This window comes from Magnolia sinica, chromosome 8 (genome assembly GCF_029962835.1).
Source record: "Magnolia sinica isolate HGM2019 chromosome 8, MsV1, whole genome shotgun sequence".
NCBI classification, from domain to species: Eukaryota; Viridiplantae; Streptophyta; class Magnoliopsida; order Magnoliales; family Magnoliaceae; genus Magnolia; species Magnolia sinica.
This window is the reverse complement of record NC_080580.1, coordinates 80,230,348-80,251,836: the sequence shown is the minus strand read 5'-3', so window position 1 is coordinate 80,251,836 and position 21,489 is coordinate 80,230,348. Positions and strand designations below refer to the sequence as shown.

The following is a 21,489-nucleotide window of genomic DNA, read 5'->3' as shown; positions in this document are numbered from 1 at the left end:
TTGCTTCTACGTTGATGAACATAGCTTGGGGAGGTGGCGTGGATAATGGTTAATGATCTGTGGGGCCCACCATATTGTATTTCTTTTATCCATGCTGTCCATCCATTCTTTTAAATCGTTTTAGGGCTTGATTCCAAAAATGAGGGATATCTAAATCTCAAGTGGACCACACCACCGAAAACAATAATGATTGAAAGTCCACCATTCAAAAACTACTAAGGCCCACTGTAATGTTTGTTTCACATCCAAGCTGTTAATTAGGTCATAAAGACCTGGATAAAGGGAACATAACAAATATTAGTTTGATCGAAAACATTGGTGGCCCACCAAAAGTTTTTAATGGTGGGTTTTCAATCAACATTGTTTCCAGTGATGTGGTCCACCTGAAATTTTGATGTACCTTAATTTTGGGCTGATGACTTAAAATGATATGGAATAATGGATAGATGGTGTGGATGAAACAAATACATCATAGTGGGCCCACATAACACGTCACATAGCCTTCATGGCTTACTTATAGTGATAGCATCATTTAAAAAATTTGCAAATCAAGTCACCACTAGTTTATGGTTATACTTGTTGTATTTGGCTAGTCTCCTTTGTTAATGAAATCGTTACCCTGAGCTTTGTTAATCCCATACATGCAGCCATACATGCCAACTGTCATGTATCGGAGAACCAGGCCATGCATCAAGCGAGCGCCCTTGTGTAGATGTATTGGCCCAAACATAGGCCATTTTGCACGGCAGATGGATTGTTTCAGTGGTCCACATCCAGTGTACAAGTTGGCCTTCTGATAACTGGACCATTCCAATTTTATGGGCTAGTCATCGGACACAATGGACCTATCTGATGGTCAGCTAGGATGTCAAATACACATGTAGCTCAAGTTTTTCGCCCACATTACTAGCATTTTGAAAACATGGGCCCACTTTTATGGCCCACCTGTTGATTAGTTTAGCCTAAGAATCGGCCAAACTATTCATTTACATGGGCTTAATAAAATGGAATAATTTTATCCCCTTTTTTTATGTGTTAATCTAATTTTTCAACGATTCCCTATTTCAACTCTATCTAGTGTGAATATCCAACTTATTACCTATAACAAAGTTACAGGTTATCCAAACACAAAAACAAAGTTGCCTGTAAATTACAGCTTACATCCAAACAGGATTACCTGTAACTTACTTACACCTGTAAGTAAGTTACATGTAACTTTCTTACAACTTAAAAAAGTTACAGGCATCCAAACAGGCCCCTAGTGAATGCCGTCCTCTTATGGCCTGTTTGGATTCACATTTTGGGTGTATTGTATTGCATTCCGGTACTGTTCATGTATACGTTGGGCGATATTCAGAATACATCCATCAGATATGTGCCACTAACCAATGTTTGGATAGGACATATTGTCGTTCCATGTATACAATTTGTAGTACAGATCAATGTTTAGAAACGACGTATAAGGGGCACACATTGTATATACATGTAGATATGGTAGTCTGTGTACTATGAAGCATATTTGTACATGCGAATGTGCATAAAATCTCAAACGAGGCCCACTCATCTTTCCGTGATTAATCACTGCACTCTATCACCTTCTGGGACATGAATGATGACCGTTCTACTAGTTTCCCTACTTCGACTCATCTGTTTAACGGTATGGAAGCCTTAAAAAATGTCACAGCGGCCTTACAATCTAACACATGGTACACGTGGACAACATCTACACTCCAACTACGTAGCTGCATGCTGGGGATACATTTTTCAGGACTAAGAAGACTGTGGGCCCCACATGGGTTATCAGCCATTTGGAAGTATCCTGACTGTTTATCCATTATCAGTTACTTTGATTGACGATTTTAACGGGTGAATTATCCTGATAATTTGAACCTTTTCCACGGTGAAGATCAAATATCAGTGAATATATTTAACGGGACATTGCAAATTAAAAAAAAAAAATACCAACATATTTCAATGAGATCAACATGTGAATGTGTGATCGGTGTATCCAACCCCTTCTCAATGTCTTTGACAAAACAGTCCACAATAATACCAGAGGCCCCAACCATCATATTTTACCAACAAACAGAAAAAGGAAAAAATTATAAACGAAGCTATTTCATTCTCCTCAGCCCTACATATACTATAACCGATAAAAACAACCTGATACCGGCATAAAAAATCAACAATCCAAGCAGCATACGAAGAAGCGGAGCCATGCAAGATTCGTCTCCAACTTCAACAATAGGCACTCTCTCATCCGTGCCATCTTCCCGAACATTTATGGTGCCGATTTGGGTCCAATCTGAGACAGACAGTACATAATTGCCACTGTCCTTTGTTGAGTGGCGATGAGATGCACGAGCAGCCCCATTTCCAGTTGTATGTCGCACCGTGCGATCGGGGAAAGATGCCTAAATGATATAGAAAACAGTAAAAAATTCCTCCCACCCATCAGAAGGATATGATGCATTCTTCACTGCCTCAACTTACAAAAAGTTCAGACAAAATGTAATAAAAAAAAATCCTACAAACCTGATACTCATTCCAGGCTTTCGTAGCATCTTCAAAAGTCGTGAACGACTTGTATTTGCATCCACTAAATCCGTTAACTTGAGCATTGCATGCATCCCATGTTGCATAGATCCCGGGATTCCTCCCCACAAACACCACCTAATACTTTTGTTTCATTCTGCTGCAAGAATAAAGTGTATCAGACCATAATGAAATATTCACATTGACATTCATGACTAAAAGCTTCTCAATAGTAGAATTATTATTAGTATTACTTTGATTTTCTATACAATATGACGAAGTAAACCAGGTGATTTACACGAAAACAGAAAACTGTATCAGTCCTATATTGAATCTCCCTCAGCAGAGCGTTGTATATTTCAGAATTTAAATGAGGGAGGTAATGAGAATATAAACTAAAAATTAGAATAAATGCATCTGAGAAAAGTTCTGAAGCTCGATACTATAGACCATTACCAAAAATTGAATCAAAAACAAGAAAACAGCAAACATCTATTGCACGATATATAAGTCAATCTATATCTAAGAAGCAACTGGAACTTTCGCTGAACTATAGTGCTCCTTAACCCTACACTTCCCCCATCCAGTTCCATTTCTTCACAACTTGAGATAGTGAAGATACTTTACCAAGAAGAACAGCCGTATCAATGCTGTTCATATCAGGAGTGAGATTGTTGTAGTCCTGGTGTCCATTGTACCATCAAACGAACTCCCTAGCGGAGTATATCCTCTTTGAATTGTAGAAAATATATGAGGGAGACAGATTATTCTGAGTCAGTTACAGTCAGAAATCAATATTACCTATCTATCCAAAGAGTTGATAGTATCTGCAAAACTTTGGTTTCCCTGATACAATATTTCACCACACATCTATCATAGCAGAATTACCAGAGAACAGAGAATCAATACAGTATCCTCAAGGGATGGCCATTTCATTGCAACCCGATTCAAAACATTCACAATATCTTCATGAGCAGCATTTAGACAAATCTAACTGATTTCATACAAGACACATGTATTTCATTTCAAAATTGTCTGGTTTATATTGAAGACAGCTATGTATTATTACAAATTTATCTAAATGCAACATGACTAATAAACCTCAGCTGGATTATGAACTTTCACAATACCAGTAACAGTATGAGGAAAATTCGATAGATCAAATAAAGGGTTTGTCAAAAGTAAGAACATTACCAGTAACAATCCAAGTTTACCCTAAGTGACGAGCGTCTTAATCCACGTCAGTTACCCATGACAAAGGTATATCAGTATAACTTTCAGAACAGTAACCAGCAAAACCAATGTACAGCAGAGATGAAAAAAAAGCATCATATTGACAAATCAGGTTAGTGATATAAAATTAGTAAGCCATAACAGCAATCACTGTCCCGATCATTGTCTTAATCCAATGACATAAGAACCAGACTGAAATGCATCTCCACTATCAGAAAAAGATAGGGAGATCGGTACAGAAATGTTGTATAAGTCTACAGTTTTAACCTGCAAGTAGTATCAACATTTTCAACATGCAAGTAATATTAATAGTACGATGGTAGCAGCTTCACAAACAGTTAAAATAGAACAGTCCATCCAGTACATCATTAGCAGTGCTGCTCCAGCAGCATATGTATCATCCAAAGCAGATAAAAGTTAACAAATCCAAATCGAGCCATGACAAACTCGGGAAAAAAAAGTTAATACAACCAACCATCCATCCAAAAAAACTGTTGATCCAACTAAGAAAGAAGTCAAGTGATATGAACCAAGTGCCACATTCTCAATCAGCGCCACAATGAGAAAGGATCACTTTTTCTATCTATTCCTTCCTGCGTTCATGACCCATCTTTATAAAATACCCAGCACTGACTACATCAGCCTGCAAGAACCTTACAGTACGGAGTTGGTTTTCATATGAAAGACCATCCTCCTCTTCCAGGATACCCAGCAACCGCTGAACGCGTGTCATGGTTTTTTCCTGACCTAATGTAATGGTCAGGTTGTTAACGGCTTCAGCCACTTCCCCCATCTTGTCGCCGATATGTTCATTCGGCCTGCTCCTCCGCCCACGGCTTATCTCACTCCCCTCTGTGCGGCTATGACGAGAACCTGAGGTGGCTTTGATTGGGCTTTTGTTAACACGTTTTGCCCGATTTAATAAGGATCCATCACCACCTCGAACTTGGGGGGGGGGGGGGTCTCTGTTCTTCCTCATCAGAGGATGACAAAGGTACTGTCTAGGAAGCCCCCTCATCCAACTCATCGTCGGAGTTGAACTCGTCATGGTCGTGCCTTTTCCCTGATGTCGGAGAAGAATATGTCGTACTAGCAAATTCATCGTGGGCACAGTCATTGCCAAACATGAACGCGAGGTTGTCCTATCTTTCAATATGTTTGCCTCGCACCCGTTTGGCATAGGGGTGTGTCTGTACACACAAAGACAGAATGTTTTCATCAATTTTGTAAAATCAAACTGTACAAACTTTAAAAGCATTTATATGTGAAGATCATACCGCAATGTATCCATCCCATACATCCTCTGTAGCAAGAACCATCTTGTTCTGTTCGTACCATCCAAAACCCGAGGCATTGAGCATGTCCTTTATTGTCCAGTACAGCCTCTTTAGGGTCCATAAACCATTAGAAATATTACGGTTCTTTAGCAAAATGCCACAAGTATCGTAGATTACTTTAACCGTGACCTTGTACGCTTCAGGTTTAAACCCGACGTCACTTTTAAGTCTTAGGTTCACCTGTTCCACCAACCCATCAACCAATGCGTTATCCATGCTGTCTATCCATTGAAGTCTACTAACTTTACGTGGAACGCCTACACTACGCCCTGGTTGGGATACACATTTCGAGGATGGCCCTTTGCGGGAGGGCGTATGCTTTTTCTTAGGAATTCCAATTAATTCAGTTGGTGAACTCAGGCATTGGTTTGAAGCAACACCCTTCTTTGAAGGTGATGGCTCCACATCTTTCTTTCTCGGGTCCTTAATAGTGCTCCATAGAAAATTCATAGAACCTACAAGCAGAAAATGTAAATAGATATATAACAGCTACAGTCATGTAATGCAGTATAGTAATGACTCATAGGCAGACATCATGACATTCAACATGAATATTAAACATATTATCCCAAACTTGGTGCAAATATGTGAAAATATTCCTGCTTTCGACTAAGCGGATCAGTACATAAATCAGGCAACATAATTCCGTTGTCTTATACGTGGAAGACTGTCATTCCACATTCTCTCAGCAATCTCGTCTCTCTTCCTTGTCCACTCATCACGTGCGCGATCTGTTAACCGAGCCAACGCTTGTCCTTCATCTACTGCGGTTACATCTACAAGGGATGGCGCAACATCCTCCATACTGTCCCCACTGTCCTCAACTACCTCAGCTAGTCCATCCTCACCACTAACACGAATGGAATTATGGAGGACACAGTAAGCTATAATAATTTTCACTTGCGTTATAAACTTGAACTGAGGAGTACGTAGAATAGGGAAGTAATTTTTTAAAAGGCCAAATGAATGCTCTATGACATTTCGCAACTGTGCGTGACAAAAATTGAAAAGTTCTTTTTTATTGGCAGGCTTTCTTCCAGTACAAAACTCGTTCAAGTGATATCTCACACCTCGATAGGGTGCCATAAATCTAAGCGAATGTGTATATCCAGCGTCAACAACATAATATTTTCCTACACAATTGCAAGATATGTTTCAGATATCTATGACATATAATTACGTACAAAAAAACAATCACCCCTTATACGCAATTACCATGTGGAATAAGAAAATAGTCAGGGCGATGGGTGAGTGTATTTTGTAGCACACGCGCATCGGATGCGGATCCATCGCAACCGGCTAGCACATATACAAATTTCATATCAAAAGTATATGCGGCCAAAACATTTTATGATAGAAAATCCTTTTCTATTTTTGAAAGTTGAGCTTTTTCCTTTTGGCAAATAAGCCGGGATATGAGTATCATCTAGGGCCTCGATGCAGTCCTACAATCAGAAGGGTAACATATGATCAGTTCATCCAATAACTATCAACTTATTATTTAGGAATTTCTCTAATATATCTTCAACTTTACCTGAAAATATGAACTCCATAAAGGATTGTCGGAAATTTCTTTGGGCGTGTGTAAACAAGGAAACCTTACGTACTTGGGATATAGACCGATTATAGCATCTAGCACTCTACTAAAGTGTCTACTTACAGTCTCACCTGATCGTGTAAAACGATGACCAATCACACGATTTTGTACGTTATGTCTGACAGTATGAAGAAACATTACAACCTGCTTCTCCATGCTGCATCTCCTGCTATTGGAAAGTAAATTCTGGTCCCTCAGCAGCGAACGTAATTCAAAAAAATTGTCCCTTCTCATCCTCAGCTGTGCAAGACACTCAGTATCGCTCTTACGTATAATTCGGCTTATGAACCTATCCCTCTCAATCTGGCTTTCATTGGGTTTAGCCTTCACACAGTAACAACGATAATATTCAGCCGCTCCCATTACAATTACTGCAGTTGCAATGTTGGTTATGGCAGCAGCTATTTCACTCTCATTCCAATCACTGTCAGATGATCTATCATCAGAATATTCCGCACTTTCGGATGCCATGACAATTTAAAGGCAACTGAAAAAATGATCTGATTGATAATTAGAAGAGAATGTAAATTTGACTTGTATAGAAACATGTATACATATTACATCAAACTTGTACAATTCGAAATAACTGATAATACACTTGTTTACTTAATTAAACAATTTCTTCTTTTTCTGTTTATATCTTGAAGTCTTTCTTTCAGGATCAGTTGCAAAATAACTGTTGAAAACATGCTGGTTCTCATTAGGATATGTATTATCGTCAGTGAACAGATTGATACATCCCATCTTATAACAGCAGAATTAGAAGATGTACAGGAAGTTACAAATAACAGATTAAGTACTTGTTTCTTACATCAGTTATAGCTGTATTCCAAATAATTTTTTAATATGTTGCTGAACAGATTGATACATGAAAACAGTCTACATCAAGCTGTTAAACCACATGTTTCAGGCTTATCAGTTATTTTCACGGGATATGAGAATTTTTTTCATTCTGCTGGACATTATTGAAGCATGAAAACTGTTAACATCAAGTGATTCATGTACACAGAGTCAGAAACAGTATATGAATCACTTGGTTCTTTAATCAGTTCGTGAAGATAGTAGAGTAGATTCTATTAACAGGAGATACTAGCAGTATTGCAAAAATTACAGCAGAGTTAACAACAGATTATGCCTCTGAGAATTATTTGTCGTTCTCACTCAGATTGTTACGTGAAGCATGTAACCAACATCAATAGAAGATGTACACAGATTTCATAGTAATACTTAAACCACATGTTTCAGGCTTATCAGTTATTTTTTTCGTTTATCTTTCAATTGTTAACTAGGTGTTGAATATAGTGATACATCAAGATTGTTAACATCACATCTTCAAGATATGAGAAAAGTTACAAACAGTACAGAAATGACTTGCTTCTTCAATCAGGTAATGAAGATTTTGATGTGAGAATTTTTTACCCTCAGATAATAGCAGAAGTGTAAGATGTAATGTAGAATTAAGATTACATTTTTCAACAGCAAATGTTTCTAGTCCCTCAACCTCATATTAAAACTTCAAACATGTAAAGGTCAGGTACAACAGATGCACAGGTGGTCTTAGTTTGTTAATTAGTATCCCAAATTTAGTTGCTACTGAACAGATTAAAACGTTCATCCAATGGCACACGACAAGAACAACATGTTCAGTATGTAAATAGAGTACATAATTAAACACCTGGTTACTCAACAAGTAAAACCAATGCTTGTGGGCTGAATATTTTAATAACCCTGAAACATCAGAAATAGAAGATGTAATAGCAGAATCCACAACATAATTGCATGCATGAATTTTGTAAACCTTTAACCTATGACTAATACATCAAACATGTTCAACAGCAGAAGTTGAAAATGTAGGGAGAGATAAACGAAACAGAGAAAGCACTTTTTTATGCAATCAATTACTTTATGAGAAAGTCTGAAATTTATAGTTGCTGTTGAACAGTTTCATACATCATACCTGTTCACATGAAATGAAGAATATTTCTAGAATGAAAAAGAAAAACACGTCAAAAACCACTGGGTTCCTCAATCAGATATCTCAGATTTAAGGAGCGAATTTGTTGATAGAGAAATACCTCTATTTGAGATCAACCTAGACTGTGCAGTTCATGCACGAGATAATGCTCTCCCAGAAAATGAAAGGTTCAAACAGAAGAATTGTCGTTCATGAATGGTTTTGAATTCTTAGACTAGGGTTTTATGTAATACAGGGCATATCCACCTGATCGAAAGATTCGTCGGTACAGACATCACCTGTACACGGGTCTTACAAGATGGGTGTCATGCACCCATCCTTTCCAGACTTCCAGAGTTCGGCGGAATCTTTTATGAAAACCGATAAGGGATTTGACAAGAGAAGATTGCCCCACCATTGCCCGCATACACATAGAGATGGGAAATAGGGTGTATACGGTCAGGGTGTATACAACTGACCGATGCAATGATTGAATCTGATGTTAGTAAAGGTCATTGGATGAAACCAAACCGATTTCCAGAGAAGGGAGGATCATACCTGAAGCAAGTGCACTGCGCAGTTGGACTGAGAAGCAGGGACACCCGTCTTGCAAAGAGGAAGGTGGCAGCAATGTACTGTAGCCACTGTAAGATGAAGTCGGTCTAAGAAATGGAATAATTTGAGTTCATCTCCGACATGCAGGGTAAGGGAGATAATATACAGAGACGAAAGAGTAGCGCATCGCCGTTCTCCCAATGAATAGAGCCGATATGGTGTATTTTTGAGTTCTTTCCCTCTTCAATACGATACTGTGAATAGACGAGACCGGATGCTGAATAGTAGTCAGCAGGTAATGTACACTCGATTACGAAAACTAGTTCAACACTGTATTCGTGCGCGTGGAATGCGTCGCCCGACCATTCCAAAACAAACACAGGACACATCCCATCATGGTCCCTAATACGATAATGTACACTCCCAAACGTGAATCCAAACACGCCCTAGTGAATGTCGTCCTCTTAGGAAGAAGGTAAGGCAGCCATTAACGGTGGCAACAACTTTCTATAAAAGAACCCATTAAGATCAAATACCTATTAGGGGTTTTATTTTTCACCATCATCAAAGAAAAGGGAGGCCACCATCACTGCCGATTTCAACAAGGGCTTTCTCCATTGCTATCGTAGTGATAGATGGCTGCCATGTATTCACGGGTCATGGTGCAACGTATTGCAATTGGAGCTGTCGACCGCTGAAGGAATCGACTCTTGTCGCCATTGATTTCGACAGTGGTGGCTGTCGGTGTTGGAGGAGATGTTGAAAGCAGGGTTGTCCATGAGAAGGATCTAATAGACAGGTTTATGGCTAGGATTTTCAACCTTATTGATTACCCGAAGCAGATTCCTAGGGTTTTATCTTTCCCCTTTCCCTCTCTTCTCGTTTTAAGATATTTTTCTGAATCTATCTTAGATATGTGCTTATCTTTCCTAAATTTGATGAGATTTGGTCTTCTCTTTGTAAGTTGATGATTTTTTGTTGTTCGATCAAGTAAAATGGCTTATTCATTTGGTAGCCTCTTTATCATGTCTTGGGCCTTATTTGGATGCCTGTAACTTTTTTAAGTTGTAAGAAAGTTACATGTAACTTACAGGTGTAAGTAAGTTACAGGTAATCCTGTTTAGATATAAGTTATAACTTATAGGTAACTTACTTTTTGTGTTTGGATAACTTGTAACTTTATTATAGGTAATAAGTTACATATTCATACTAAGTAGAGCTCAAAATATGGAATTGTTGAAAAATCAGATTTACACGTAAAAAAGATTGGATAAAATAATTCCATTTTATCAAGCACATGTAAATGAATAATTTGGTTGATTCTTAGGCTAAACAAATCAACAGGTGGGCCATAAAAGTGAGCTCGCGTTTTCAAAATGCTTGTAATATAGAAAAAAAAAAAAAAAAAAAAAACTTCAGGTAAGGTATCCAAGCAAAAATTTCCCACAGGAGTGACTCTTGTTGGCAAGGATCAGTTAAAGAGAAATCACAAGCATAGGAAGCTGCTTCCACCAAATTCTGCATTAGCAGTTAAAATCTCAAAGTAGGACATTATTAAAATGGACCAATATGGAGGGACTGTTTAAAACCAGATATCTTAACACTTTGATGTACCCTCGATTTCTCACCATTTGACAACAGGCAAGAATTCAGATGCAAATGGAACTTGGGACTGTTTGAAAAAGGATATGTTAACAATGCAGTGTACTCAATTTCAAAACAAATAAGGACGTGAGGAATCTCAATGCAAATAGAAATTGAGAGTGTTTAAAAAGACCATATGTTAAAACAGATTTGGGACCTACACGGGGACAAATTGGACCGACCAACAAACCCCACTTATACAAAATGAATAATGGAATGTGGACCCCACTATGATGTATTTGTTTTATCCACGCCATCTATCTATTATTCTAGATCATTTTAAGAAATCAACCCAAAAATAAGGTACATCAAAATCCCAAGTGGACCAAATCACTAGAAACAATGTTGATTGAATGCCCACCATTAAATACTTTTGGTAAGCCACTAATGTTTTGGATCAAACTGATATTTGTTTTGTTCCCTTCATCCAGGTCTTTCTGACCTAATCAACAGGTTGGATGTGAAACAAACATTACATTGGCCCAAGGAGTTTTAACGGTGGACTTTCAATCATTACTATTTTGTGTGGTGTGGTCCATCTGAGATTTATATATGCCTCATTTTTTGGAATCAAGCCCTAAAACAATCCAAAATAATGAATGGACGGCGTGGATAAAAAAAATACAGGATGGTGGACCCCACAGACCATCGGACGTTACCCACGCCTCTAGCCAAACTGCCTCCGTCAACCCCGAAGAAAAACAAAAAAACAAAAAAAAAAAAAGGGAAGGAAAGTTAAGAAAAAAAAAAAACAGGAAAGAAAGAAAGGGGTTTTCTAACCCTGCTGAAGCTGGATCGGAGAGGGAGAAGGAGACTGGGAGAGGGAGAATGAGACTGAGAGAGGGAAATGGAGGCCTTCACTTCGTCTGAGAAGGTAGGTAGGCTTCTTCAATGCAGGTGTGATTCTTCCCATCGATTTTCATTTCAAAAATTTCAACCGTTACCTGTAACTTTAGTTACAGGTAACTTGAAAAACGACTCCAGCTCCTGTAAGATTTTCGGCTCTTTCTCCTGTAACTTAGTTACAGGTTGAGAGAAAGTCACCTGTGACTTTCCTCCCCCAAACGCCAACTGTAACAAAGTCACCTGTAACTTACTTACATTTTAGAAAAGTTACAGGCATCCAAACAGGCCCTAATGTTTCTCTTCTTCTTCTTCTTCTTCTTTTTTTTTGGTCTTAACTCTCCCTTAGTATTAGGAAAAAAATGCAGGGGAGTTGTTTGTTGAAATGCCAAAGAGATGTGATTTTGTGGAGAATAGTATACTTTCAGTTTGATTGTATTCTCTCTCTATCCATTGATGGAAGATCGAGCATCAATGTACAGAACCATGAAAGGAGGGAAATCCTGTGGGAGATGAACGGCCTTTTATGGCACTCCACAGAATAGGCCAATGGAAAATGTTATGATCTGTTTTCTTATTCACTTTTGTCTTGGCATCTCTCATAGAAGCTTCATATGAATCCATGTTATGATTAAACGTCTTTGTCATGATGTAAATGTCTTAGTTTGATCATTTTTCATTCAATTGATTTGTTACTATAATCAGTTTTTGAGCTGACTACATGTATATCCCTGTCGACATGTATATATGCTTTTGTATGCATGAACATATGATGCATATAGAATTTTTTTTTTCTCAGGTGATGGTACATGGTGGAAGCAACATATATGGTCAGTTGAGGGAGCCATGAAAAATTTTCAGCACCAGTCCAAATGCTGGAAGGAGAAAGGTCATTGTCAACATCTGGCTACATGCATGTTCCATTGCTCAGTTGATGAAGCTGAGCCGGCTGCCATTGGTGTACTGTTTTGACTGGCTTTGAAGTTCTGCAGGCTGTGACAGGTTTTTGTTTTTTCCAACACAGATTTCAATGACAACATGAAAACATTAGTCCAAGAACAAGCGATGAAAAATAAAAAGTAATTGCTATTCTACTAAAACAAATCCACAAGTCAAGCTTAATAAGTGCATGAAACTGCTATGATTAATGCCATAGTTGCGAGTAGAATTTGAAAATTGGAAACATGCTGCAAACAAGGAACCCTTTTTATACAATGGCATTGGTTGCGCTAGCGATACAGGGCCACAGATCAGCACACTCCCTTTCAATGGGGCCAGTGATTGCAGATCCTTTCATTTCACCCTTTGGGTTCACTATAACGCCAACATTATCTTTGAAATACATGTAAACATCATCCTTTCGCCTAAAAGGTTTCCTCTGGCAAACGATCACAGCAGGCATCACACCTTCCAGAGATTTGGTTTACCTTTTTTCACGGTGGCCATCACCATATCGCCCACACAATTTGAAGGAAGCCTGTTAAGCCTGCCCTTGATGCCCTTGACAGGTTTTGGTTATACTCTATTCATTATCTCCTATTTGTGGACCATGGAATGGATTAAATAGTTAGGATGCCACAATCTGGAAGATTTCACATTTAATAAGAAGCAAAATGTTTGTCTTGAATGAGTGATTGGCCCTCACTTTTGAACAAGATATTTCGCCAATTGAAACTTTTTTTTGTACTGCATCCAAGCTTATTTCCATGAGTGGCATGTCTCAAATGGAAGCAGCCTGGATGGTTTTGATTATTAGGCATCTACTTTTTGTTTGAAGGACTTTATCCTTGAGCCCTTCTTTTCTCTTAAAGTCCATTTTTTAATTTCCAGCACTCTTGAACAGATCAATTTCCAGGCCTGCTGGTTTTTATTTAGATACGCCAAAGATGCTGCTAATCGGGTAAGTTCTCTGATGCAGGACAATTAACCACTTGCTCTAAAAGCTCGAACTGTTAGAGTATGGCGAATTAATCCTTTTATCTCATAGCCCAGGCCCCACATCTCATGGGTTTTAAGACCTCGGCCGAACCCCCTTCGTGGGCCCCAAATCACATGGGCCGCCCACCCCGAGTGTGTCGCCACATCTCACGGGCTACCCCACTCGAGCCTGGTGTGAAATGCGCATTAATCACCCCTGGTAAGGAGTCTCGAACACGAGACATCCCCCGTGGGCCCCAAATCGCATGGGTCACCCACCCCGAGTGTGCCCCTGCATCCAACAAGCGACCCTACTCGAGCCCAGTGTGAAAATGTCCCTGCATTAATCACCCCCGGTGAGGAGTCTCGAACACGAGACCTCCCGCTCTGATACCAATTTGATGCAGGACAATTAACCACTTGCTCTAAAAGCTCGAACTGTTAGAGTATGGCGAATTAATCCCTTTATCTCATAGCCCAAGCCCCACATCTCATGGGTTTAAAGACCTCGGCCGAACCCCCTTCGTGGGCCCCAAATCACATGGGCCGCCCACCCCGAGTGTGTCCCCGCATCCCACAGGCTACCCCAATCGAGCCCGGTGTGAAATGCGCATTAATCGCCCTTGGTAAGGAGTCTCGAACACGAGACCTCCCCCGTGAGCCCCAAATCGCATGGGTCACCCATCTCGAGTGTGCCCCTGCATCCAACAAGCGACCCCACTCGAGCCCAATGTGAAAATGTCCCTGCATTATTCTCTTAATTTACTACACCTGAAATTCCACTGTTCTATTTGTTTTCTTTCCTTGGTGCCATTTAAATATCGATCCTTAATGTATTAGATTCCAAAGTCTCGCATTATATTGTATAAAAAAAGGAGAATGGCATTTTTGGGCCATCAGCTCATTTTTATTCTATTTAATGGAGAACTAACATAAAGCCTCTGATCATTTTGACCACAACTTCATACTCAAATGTCGATTTATGATGATCTAGAGCTCATTGGAAAGTTTATCTGATGGGATTCAAAATAGTTGCAAAGATCATGGTAATTAGCCATGGGAGAGTAGAGCAAAGCAAGCCTGAAAACAAAATTTTGCAGTAAAGGCTCCTAATGGTGAAAAAAGGATTTCCTCCAAGCAGCAAATTTTTTATTTTTTATTTTTAATTGCAGTTTCTGGCAGAAAAAAAGGATTTCCAGTACCTAAAGAACATTGTTTTTGGTGCATGGAACTGTTCACTTCTACCGCATAACATCTTGCATTCATGTCTTCTTTATTGCAATATTTTAAAATGAAGTTCTAGGACTAGTTTCATATGGGCGCTCTGTTTTTGTAGCTGGATTGAGGAAATCAATCAACAGCAAGCAAAAGTACTAGATGCCCAACTGACGGTTGAGCAGCTTCAACAACGAGATCAGTTGCTCACGGCCCAAAATGAGATGTTGAAGGTGTGGAGAATTCCTTTTTATATTGTTTGAGTTCATTACCATCTACCGTACCTTGCTTTAATGATGTTTGCTATCACTTCTACCTTTTGTATAAATGGACAAGGCTAATCCCAAGAGGAAGGTTGCAGAATTGGATGAGATGGTGAAGAAACTTTTTGGATCACAAGACATCCAAAAATGGGTTCACCAACCCACGAAGATCCAGGCATGAACACATATATGAATTGATTTTTTATTTTTTATTTTTTCCAAATTCTATATGCCAAAGTTTACTCAATCTTGCAGGAGAACAGCTTTCTGAGGATCGGCAAAGAGGAACTTTCCAAGAGGCTAGCCCATTCTATATGCCCTATGAATGCTAAGGAAATTACATTTCGAACTCCTGTAACTGCACTATTGAGCCTAAGCCCTATGAATGCTAAGGAAATTACATTTGGATAATTTGGTAATTCGTTTAATTAGTTATTGCGATTCAATAGTGCATCCAAACATAACAGCAAATTCTGCGTCGTTGATGGAATGCCTGTTTCTTCTCATTTGTAAATGCCTCTCCATGGTTGAACAGATAATTTGTATCATGTGCTATTCGTTTGTTAAGAACCTTATCATGTCACGCAATGTATGTACTTTTCATATGTACTACTTGGGTAGAGTATTTACTCTAGAGGACTGGCTGTACACTACAACCCAGTTTTTTCATCCTTTCTCTTCTTCTACAATCATCCATTTTTAAGAGGATGGTAGGTGATTTATAGATGATCAGTTCTCATTATTATCTTATTAACACTGTGTTTGTGGAGTTTATAACTTCACAACCTTTTGGCATGACTTTGATTATTGTTACATTCATATATTTATGTGATTCTGTTGACATGTCCAATCACAGCTTATTCCAAGTGTGGCATCCATCTGATGAGTGTACAACCATGATTTTTTGACTGGGTCTTCCGCATAGCCTAGCTGTCCACATGTGCAGTCTGTTTTTCTTAGGAAACAGTCTAACATTGTCAGTAACCTCTAGCTAGAGAGATTTGCCAGCTCTACACTCATCTTGGTGTGGCACGTGGGTGTTTATTCCTTCTTCTTCTTTTTTTACTTTTTCTTTTTCTTTTTCTTTTCAGAAGTGAAACATGCTGTGGAACAAAAACTGGTGGAATTTGCAAGCAAGAATAAATCTATTATAGTCTGCGACTCCGCATATGCAACTTACATCTCAAATGACAACCCAAGATCCATTTACCAAATTCCTGGCGCCAAAGAGCCATGCTCAATGATACAAACTTTTTTTTTTTTTTTTAATTGTAGGACGGTGAAGATGAATCTGTGGATGTGAGGAAACTGACTAAGAGTACCCAGCGAAGCCGAGTTACTAAGGAAGGCCTTTCTGTGTACTTTATAGATGCATGGTCCTGATAAGCAAGAACTGGAAAACAAAGACAAGCAGTGGCCCTTTCTCCTTTAGGGAACTGATTGCTTACAGACAGTCCATTCTAAAGGTTCACTGCTTATCAGTACTGGTGGGATAAGACCTCAAAATCAGAGAATGGGTCATAAATCTTATCCATGATGTTTGCTAATCACCAATGGAATACCAATTTCATGACCCACTTATGACAACTATAGAATCGCCTTAATGATTAAAATCCTAGAGCAGCTGAGGCCCTGCTATTCCGAAAGCACCTATTAGTTCTTTCCAACCAAACTGATCATGGGACCGCCAGGGATTTTCAGCCTTTGTAGTTGAGGACTTTTAGGGAAAATTACAACACATCAACACATGCTCCTCTCGCTATCCTTTTTTCCCCTAAAGGAGGTGCTCGAGTCCAAGGGCTGGAATTGTCCAATCAGGGCTCACCTGATTATCAATTCAGATGAACTACACCTTACATGCGTGTGCAAATAATGAATTGTTAATGTGCTATGCAAAAAGAAAAAAAAAATTTCCTCTGTGTGATTTAGTTTCTGTTTGAACTAGAGAATATCTGATTCAAGTGTCATTTAATGTTTATTAAGCTACTGAAATTCGATTGTTGAATGTTGTCATATTGCTTTGTGTTTGTTGATGTTGTTCAAGGCGCTAATTTCCAGCACCTTTAGGGTGTGTGCACATTTGGATGATCTATCCAATTGAATTGAATACTAATCTAATAAAGATGGAATGATCCAATTGCAATTAATTTCTTTTATGATACTGAGGAATTAGAGGAAACACCACCTGCAACTTTTTACAGACTAGACTATTTAAATGGAACGTTCACAATTCATCTCACATGCGCATCCAAACATTGCCAACTAGGTCCACTAGTGGAACCCACTTCATCTTAGACTGTGGGACCCCTAAGCAACCCATGCATGTGTGGTCCAATTCATCCGTGAGATCCAGATAACCTATTTATAGAGATCCATATACATAAATATTTGGACTCTATGCATACACTTGTGCCCCTACTTTATTCATGAAAGTCTGGGAAAACCTTAAAAGAGTCTAAAATCCTGTTTTAATTCCCCAAGTTTTCCACTCCCCACCTAGAAGTTGGGCCAAGATTTATGACCAAAAGGAATTCATGGGAAATGTAAAAACCAACCAAGAATTGATTTTTTTTTTTTCAAGAAACCAAGGAATTACTAAGCTGAGAAATGTAAAACTCAGCAACCAAAAATTTTCCTCACATAATGAATGTATTTTATTCATGTGCACCATTCATCTTTTCAACTCATTTTCAAGCTTGAATCCGAAAATGAGGCAGATCCAAATCTAAGGTGGGCCACGCCATAGTAAATTACGTAATTGAATGGCCACATCGTTAAAAACTTCTCATGGGCTAGAAAAGTTTTGTATCAAACTGATATTTATGTTTGCCCTTCATTCAGGTCTTTCTACCAACAGGTTTTAAAAAATGAGGAGCTCTTTGCTGTGAAATATATAGAGAGAGGGCAGAAGGTCAGAGAGACCTCTTGGATTTCAAAAATCGCTCTTTCTTTGCCTTTTCCCATCTAGGTTTTGTTTCTTGATGGTTGTGGCATTCATAATTCAAATTAAACGAAGTAAATTTTGGAAACCATTATTGCTAAGTTACAGTCTGAAAATCAGATTAGTTGAGCAGTCCTAGCCCCTGACTCGTTGATGCCTGTTTGTTGAAACCATTGGATATTTTTCATTTTGTAGACATTCCAATAAATTTCCACCAATCTGATAGATAATCAAATAAGCTTAACTTTTGGTTCGTCTTTTTTTTTTTTTTTTCTTTTTAAATGCATCTTGATTTGGTTTTTATGTTGTGCAAGGTTGTTTGGAATTGTTTGGAATGTTGTTAAAAAATCCACTATTGAAAATCCTAACTTCCAAGAATCTATGCTGCACCAAACGACTGCTTGGAAAAAACTGCTAAATGCAGCAATAGGAGGTTGGTTTTCTTAATTATGTTATTTGTTTTGTAGGGGATTTGGATTGGAATGTTGTTCGGCACAGTTGTTCATACTCTTGTACTATCTTACCTTACATGGAGGACTGACTGGGACAATCAGGTAATTCAATTTCATTTATATTCTCTTTTCCTAATCAGGATTGATAAATGCATTTCCAATATGAGCAGAATTTTCATCTTTTTATATGCTCTTGGTTTATGAATGACCACCTTATTGCCCATTTCACAAAAATAAAAATAAAATCACCCTCATCAGAAGGGAGGCAACCGTTGGATCTTCAAATCAATCGTGCCAGGAGCCCACCCACCATCCAACAGCCAACCATAACTGAAACCATAACCTATGGGCAATTTTTTTAAAAGGTAACACTCCAATGATTATGATAATGCTTTTGAGAATTTTCCTTTCCTTTCCATTTCATAGTTCCCGTACTATTGCCACTATAGCAATTTTCCATGAATGATCTTAAGCCATCCAAATCAGTGCAATCATACACTTGATGAACTGATCTTTTATTGAGCTGTGTACTTTGTATCTTCTACAAATGTTTAATGTGGTTAATTGCTCAATCTGCAGCAAGTTTAGAGGAATGGACTTTTTTTTTGGGAAAAAGGAGAAATTCATTGATGAGGCAAAATTTACAAGGAGGGAATTCGGGCAAAGACCAGAGACAAAAAGGCTGGCCCGCCTATCATATCCTATACATAGCCAATCTTCTCTTCCTAATAGATCCCAGCCCTGTATTGTCCATAAAGAAGGAACCTCTAGCAAGAGGAGGGAGATCTGAGGGAACCGAGAGGCGCTTAGATTCATGGGATGTACTACTCTGCATAGCTAAACAATCCGCCGGGCCGTTGGCCTCTCTAGGGATGAGGGTAAGGGAAAAGGACCCTTTGGTAAGGAGCTTCTTGATTCTATCTATTTCCATTTCCACGTGACAGAGGACTTCCCTAGAATGCAATCAAAGACCCATCTTGAGTCAGATTCAATGTGAACATTCGGCAGCCCGTGGAGGACGCACAGCTCCACCCCATCGTGGAGAGCCCTGATTTCCGCTCTGTTGTTGGATGCTATGTCGTAGCCGTTGTAAAAAGCAAAAATCATTATGTGCCATTATGATCTTTGCAAATGCCGCCACCCCCGGCAGGCCCCGGATTCCCGATGGCTGATCCATCGACATTGAGCTTGCAACAACCGGTTGGAGCTTTTTTCCACCTCACGACCTCGAAACGAGTGGGAGGAAGGGAAGACATGGAGCCGGGGATAGCTGGGTTGGAGAGGGAAAACTAAGGAGGTCTGCGCCATGCGGCCATATTCAACAGCCACCACAAAGCTCTACGGAACACAATATGGACCGAGACTTTGTGGCAATCGAATCTGGACTCGTTCCTGGCCTTCCAAATATCCCATAACAAAAAAGCCGCCGCCAGATGGAAGGCAGAAGATGCACAACTACGCGGGCATGGGAGAACCCACCACCACAAGAGTCGGTCAAGAATGGAGAAATGAGGAGCTGACGGCACTTCCAGCATGTTGGCAACAAGGTTCCAGATCCCCTGCGCCAGGGACCTGTGCAGGAAAAGATGGGACAGATTCGGCGTAAGAAGAGAGATTATGCCCCAACTCGCAGCATTTGCACTTCGACACGAGGGAGATTCCTTTTTTCTGAACATTTCCATCAATGGGGAGCACATTCATCAGAACCTTCCAAAGGAAAACAAAGATCTTAGGGGGAAGTAATGGGTGCCACACCCACTTTGCCCAGGGCAATCTTTGCCTGTGCGTCCTCACCACCTCCCACCCTGAATTTATAGAAAAAATACCACCAGGGCCATGAGGCCAGATGTAAGAGTCGTCGCTGTTGGAAGTGCAGAATCCTCCATTGACGATGTGAGCCCGAATCGAGGCAGGAAGAGCTACCGGCGTGTCCTGCTTTAGGTCATTAGCTGTAAGGAAATCAACCATCAGAAGGTCTCGACGATCAGAAGGGATGATAATGGAAGGGATGTCTTGCAAAGGACCCAGGCCGGACCAATTACACCGCCACATATTGCAGTTGTTGCGGCCAATTTCCCACTGGCCATGCCTAACCATAATGGGAAATAAATTCACCAGATTATTCCAAAACGGCGAGCACCCAACGCCTAATCTGAAACTATTTGGATTCGGGCCAGTCAATCTATATTTAAACTACATAAATTTCGCCCACAGATTATCTTCGCTGATGTACCTGACCCTCCACGCCATCTTGAGATGGAGAGCCCTCACGACATCCTTCAATTTTCTGATGCCCAGCCCGCCTTCAGCCTTAGGGGTAGAGACTAAACCCCAGCTCTTCCAATGGACCTTATTTCTACCTTCTCACCAGCCCCACAAGAAGTTTGCAAGGCTGACATGATGTGCACCGGGATGCTGCACAGGACTGAAGAGATTAATGTAAGCCTACATGCTTGAGAGAGGAGCGGACCATTCCACCCTTGAATCCTAGCTAATATCTTGCCAGTTAAGGGGTTGAAATCTCTACTGGAAGTTTTCCCTTGAACAATGGGGATACCCAGATATGTAAGGCCTCTAAGGGCTTTCCCAAAGCCTAAGGTCCTCTTGATGCTCCTGATCCTACTTGCAGGGAGCTTAGAAGAACAGAAAAATGCACTTTTCCGCAGGTTAATGCACTGGCCTGACGCTGACTGATTTTATGCAAGAAATCTCGAACTGCTGAGAGCGACCGGCGGGACCCATTGATGAATAGCACCGTGTCATCTGCATATAGGAGGTGGGAGAGTTGGAGGCATCCCTGTTTCAACTTGAAAGGACTGCATAGCCCGTCCGCAATCAGAGTAGAGAAGCCCCTACTGAGAGCCTCGGCTGCAAGGATAAAAAGGCATGGGGATAACGAGTCACCCTGACGCAGCCCTCGGGTGGATTTGAAGAAGCCACAGCTCTCCCCATTAACTAGGATTGAGAACCAATTATTATGCCTGCAAGATTCGGTCATCTCGA

General features: G+C 39.8%; 1 protein-coding gene and 1 long non-coding RNA gene across 2 annotated transcripts; one reads left to right on the top strand and one right to left on the bottom strand.

Moving 5' to 3' along the window:
- Positions 1-13,049: 13,049 nt before the first annotated feature.
- Positions 13,050-18,845, top strand: LOC131253496 (uncharacterized). Its single transcript, XR_009175212.1, has 5 exons — positions 13,050-13,598; positions 14,952-15,063; positions 15,167-15,508; positions 18,502-18,588; positions 18,745-18,845. It is a non-coding gene; the product is annotated as an uncharacterized LOC131253496 (long non-coding RNA).
- Positions 18,846-19,980: 1,135 nt separating this feature from the next.
- Positions 19,981-21,484, bottom strand: LOC131254333 (uncharacterized). The gene is made up of 3 exons (XM_058255322.1): positions 21,110-21,484; positions 20,720-20,796; positions 19,981-20,575 (listed from the first exon to the last, which is right to left on the bottom strand). Exons 1-3 carry the CDS (start codon positions 21,482-21,484, stop codon positions 19,981-19,983), a joined length of 1,047 nt encoding a protein of 348 aa, XP_058111305.1.
- Positions 21,485-21,489: the final 5 nt, after the last annotated feature.